The following is a 4,065-nucleotide window of genomic DNA, read 5'->3' on the forward strand; positions in this document are numbered from 1 at the left end:
ACACCTAAAAGGTGTGGTAAACGGTAGGGATGTGCGGTATTACCGGTATACCGGTATACCGCGGTTTCGTTCAGACGCGGTACGTACCGGTACGACCCCTAGGAATACCGGTTTTTTAATATATATAATTTTACATAATATTTTTGTAAGATTCGGACGTTATTTACCCTGTAATCTGTGTTTCAACTTTCAACCTAAATTAAAGTGGAATTCCAAGTCTATTTTCAGAGCAGCAGTAAATGCACAGTATAATACTCTAACGAATAATTAGTCGCGGAAAAGTCGGATCGTTTCCCGGTTGTTTTTCATATTTATTATGTAGTGTAAATACATTTCATCCGCCGACATTTTTATAATTTCTATATATCATTCTTCATTTAAATGCATTAAAAGGGGACACCCATGTTAGTGCTCAGTCTAAGGCTAGTAAACATGTTGACGTATTGACGAGTGGCGACAATAACAAAACGTAAAGCATTTAGACATAGCCCAACTTGTAAACAGCTCATACCGTCATGGACGAATTCACCACGGTCAAAAATCCAAAGGGGAAATCGGATATTTGGAGGCATTTTGGGCTCCAAAAGTCTAAAATAACACAGAAATTAATTGATAATACAGCCGTATGTATGAAGTGTGATATGGTCATAAAATGTTCAGGAGGTGGGACGTCCAATTTATCAGCTCACATTCGCCGACATCATCCGTCATTATTGTCGTCTGCTAAATCATTAAATTCAAGTTCAAAAACTACCACCGCTGATGTTCATGTGGACCAGAAACAAAGTGAGACTGTTTCTTTACCTACAATACCAAAGCTATTTGCGTCAAAGTATGCCAGTAGTTCAGATCGATCTAAACTAATAACAAATAAAATTGCAAGATTTTTGGTGAAAGATCTCCGTCCATACAGTATGGTAGAAAGTCCCGAGTTTAAAGACTTGATCAGTTGCCTTGACCCAAGATATACTGTCCCAGGCAGGAAGGTGTTTTCAGAAAGAATCATACCCGAGATGTATGAATCTGCCAAGGAAAATGTGAAACTTAATCTGAAGAATGCAGAACAGGTAATTAATGTGATGGACTGTGACAGATTATAATTTTATAGTCATTTTTTAATATAACAATAATTAATGAAATATTGTAACATAATAGACTTAAAAAGACATAACTTATAAGTTGACATCAGTTTTCCTTAAAATAATGATTTTTGAAAAAAAAGGGTATCATTTATATAAAACTGCAAAAAGAATTCATATTATATCAAAATATGCATATGATTTTTCTGTAATACGGTCTCAAATTTAGGGTTGATGACTCGATGGCCATCACAGAATGTCAAGTTGCATTTAATTATAAAATTAACGTCTTTTACATGTTCTTGCAAATTTACTAAATTTAGTAAAGGATAATTTTGAACCCATATAGTCTAACAATTTTTTTTCAATAAATTTAGTCAGTTGTATGTAAGTTATGCCTCTAACTAAATGTATATGCATTTCAGGTTTCACTGACGACTGATGGATGGACGTCCTGTGCTACTGAATCATATATGACAGTTACATCAAGCCATATCACTGATAGTTGGGAGTTGAAGAACTTTGTGTTGCAGACCAGGGCACTCCCAGAGAGTCATACAGCAGTGCATGTTACAGCAGTATTAAATGCAGCAGTTGAGGAACGGGCTCTACCAACAGGGCATGGTAAGCCGACTCTAGTTACCGATAATGCAAGTAACATGGTGAAAGCTGGAGAGTTGTTTGGTTCACTTCACCTTGGATGTTATGCTCACACATTGAACATAGCTGTGCAGAAATGCTTATCAGTAAAGAGAGCTAGTCACCTGCTTGCCAAGATCCGTCGAATAGTGGCTTTTTTTCACAGAAGCAACATTGCAAATAATATCCTTCAAGTAAAGGCTGAGGCTCTAGGTCTTCCGCAGCATAAATTGATCATTGATGTTAGCACAAGGTGGAACAGTGCATATGATATGGTGTCTAGATTTCTCGAAATGCAGGTGGCTGTGTTTGCGACCCTTAGGTCAAAAGATGTTGGCAAAGTGAGTGATGTCTCCATTTCTGATGAAGAACTGCTTCTAGCAGAGGAGATGATCAAGTTTCAAAAGCCCTTAAAGGATATCACAGTGATGCTCTGCTCAGAAAACAACCCAACAGTCTCTGTAATAATGCCCTTACAACATCAGATTGTAAACTCCATTTTGACAGGCACAGATACTGAATGCCCGGCAGTGACAGAGATGAAGTCCTTGGTTAAGAAAAGTCTTGAACCTCGATACAAAGGAAGTGAGCAAGTTCTCAATATGTGCTCAGCACTTGACCCAAGATTCAAAATGCTTCCTTTTTTGTCAGATGAAGACAAGGCTGGGGTTTTCAATAGACTTACATCAGAAACAGTTACAGTAAATGAAGTGAGTAAGGTTAAAGTTGAGCCAGATGAGAACCTCCTAACTGAAATTGATGAGCCAGAATTACCAAGTTTGCCTTAAAATACAGAGAGAGATAGTAAACCAACTGAACAAGAATCCACCCAAGGCCCACCTTCAAAGAAGATCAAAACTGAAACAAAATCAATATCAACAAGCATGAAAAGTGCAAAATCATCAGTATTTGGAGAAATCTTTGGTGATGTCTATATTTGTGCAGTTGAGCCACCCAAGACACCTCTTCTTCTTGCTCAGGCTGAAGTACAGCAGTACAAAGAATGTCCACCAATTCCCTTGGATGTGAACCCTTTGCAGTGGTGGAAAGATAATGAGCACAAGTTCCCTCTTCTTGCTCGGGTTGTTAAGAAGTACCTGTGCATTCCAGCCACTAGTGTTCCATCTGAACGAGTCTTCTCTACTGCTGGAGATATTCTTTGTGCCCAGAGGTCACGTCTTAAATCAAAACACGTTGACAAGTTGATTTTCCTAAAGAAGAACTTGCTATAAATGTCCCGCATAACCATAGCCGGCCTTCAAATTATTCTAGACAATGGTCATGCAAACCAATGAAACCATGTGCTATTAAAAACTTAAGACAATAGAGGAGTCTTCATGGGAATTGCCATTTTTCTGTTTTAGATTTTGTTGAAAATATTATCAAGACAATAAGGTTATTTTCTTCTTTCTTTTATTTATTATTTTCCAGTCAGGTAGACAGATGTTAGTTGAAAGAAATAAAGATATTAATCTGTTTTTCTAAAATGTATTGTGTTTTATCAAAATGTTTAAACATTCTTATGGCAGTTGGTAGTCTTAGTTTGCATAAGTTAAACATTAAAAAGTGTCTTCATAATACCGTGGTACATACCGCGGTACACAGGTGAAATACCGCGATATACCGCGGTACAAAAAAATTGGTGGTACCCATCCCTAGTAAACGGAAACGTTCTTGTTTCCTTCTTGTCGCAGACGGTATATACCGAAAATAAGCGGATAAATACGTTTATGTACGATAGTGTAGTGGACGGGAAAATGGGCGGAGCTTATTTTATCTCCTATCGAAAAACATGTAAAGCTTGATTATGGTGATCCGAATCATAATGGTTTGACAATGTAAAGCTAAGAAAGAAACTTCTGTTTTGTCGGCGTATACACGAACAATGAGTATTTCGCATGTTATGATGAACACTTGGTATTGCTACTATCAGAAAAACAGTTAATGTTTAATCGTTAACAAAATGTCTTTTGTTTAAATACATGTTTACAATGTTAAATCGGCAAACTCAATCCAAAAATGCAACATTGAAGTTTATATAACAAAAAATACAATGGCATTTTGTCCGTTAATAAACTGTTCAACTCAAATCAACAAGGCTGGATTTTTGGCAACAAATAGCCTCCATAATTTATTTTAGTCATTATGTCATTTGGTACACTGCCAAGCTTTATTTTATCTTAAAGGTCAATCCTTAAAAAATATCCAGCTTAATTGTGTAAACAAAATGTATGGGAGAAAAAAGTATTTCATCAGACTCGTGTTCTTGCTATAAAAGCAAACTTATGTTTTGTCAAATCTGATTAAATAAACAATTGAGACTCGTTACTTTTTTCAGAATAAAAAA

At 36.4% G+C, this 4,065-nt stretch overlaps 1 protein-coding gene across 1 annotated transcript; it reads left to right on the top strand.

Moving 5' to 3' along the window:
* The first annotated feature begins 515 nt into the window (after positions 1–515).
* On the top strand, positions 516–2,506 carry LOC132748959 (E3 SUMO-protein ligase ZBED1-like). Its single transcript, XM_060738622.1, has 2 exons — positions 516–1,067; positions 1,505–2,506. Exons 1-2 carry the CDS (start codon positions 516–518, stop codon positions 2,504–2,506), a joined length of 1,554 nt encoding a protein of 517 aa, XP_060594605.1.
* The last annotated feature ends 1,559 nt before the right edge of the window (positions 2,507–4,065 follow it).

The sequence above is a fragment of the Ruditapes philippinarum genome, unplaced genomic scaffold (assembly GCF_026571515.1).
Source record: "Ruditapes philippinarum isolate M1 unplaced genomic scaffold, ASM2657151v2 ctg13787_1_1_1_1, whole genome shotgun sequence".
NCBI classification, from domain to species: Eukaryota; Metazoa; Mollusca; class Bivalvia; order Venerida; family Veneridae; genus Ruditapes; species Ruditapes philippinarum.

Excerpts from the sequence above, each read along its gene's own strand:
- LOC132748959 (XM_060738622.1), top strand. The coding sequence starts at position 516 with ATGGACGAATTCACCACGGTCAAAAATCCAAAGGGGAAATCGGATATT. Across the intron at positions 1,068-1,504 it reads ATCTGAAGAATGCAGAACAG|GTTTCACTGACGACTGATGG; the intron begins GTAATTAATGTG and ends TATGCATTTCAG.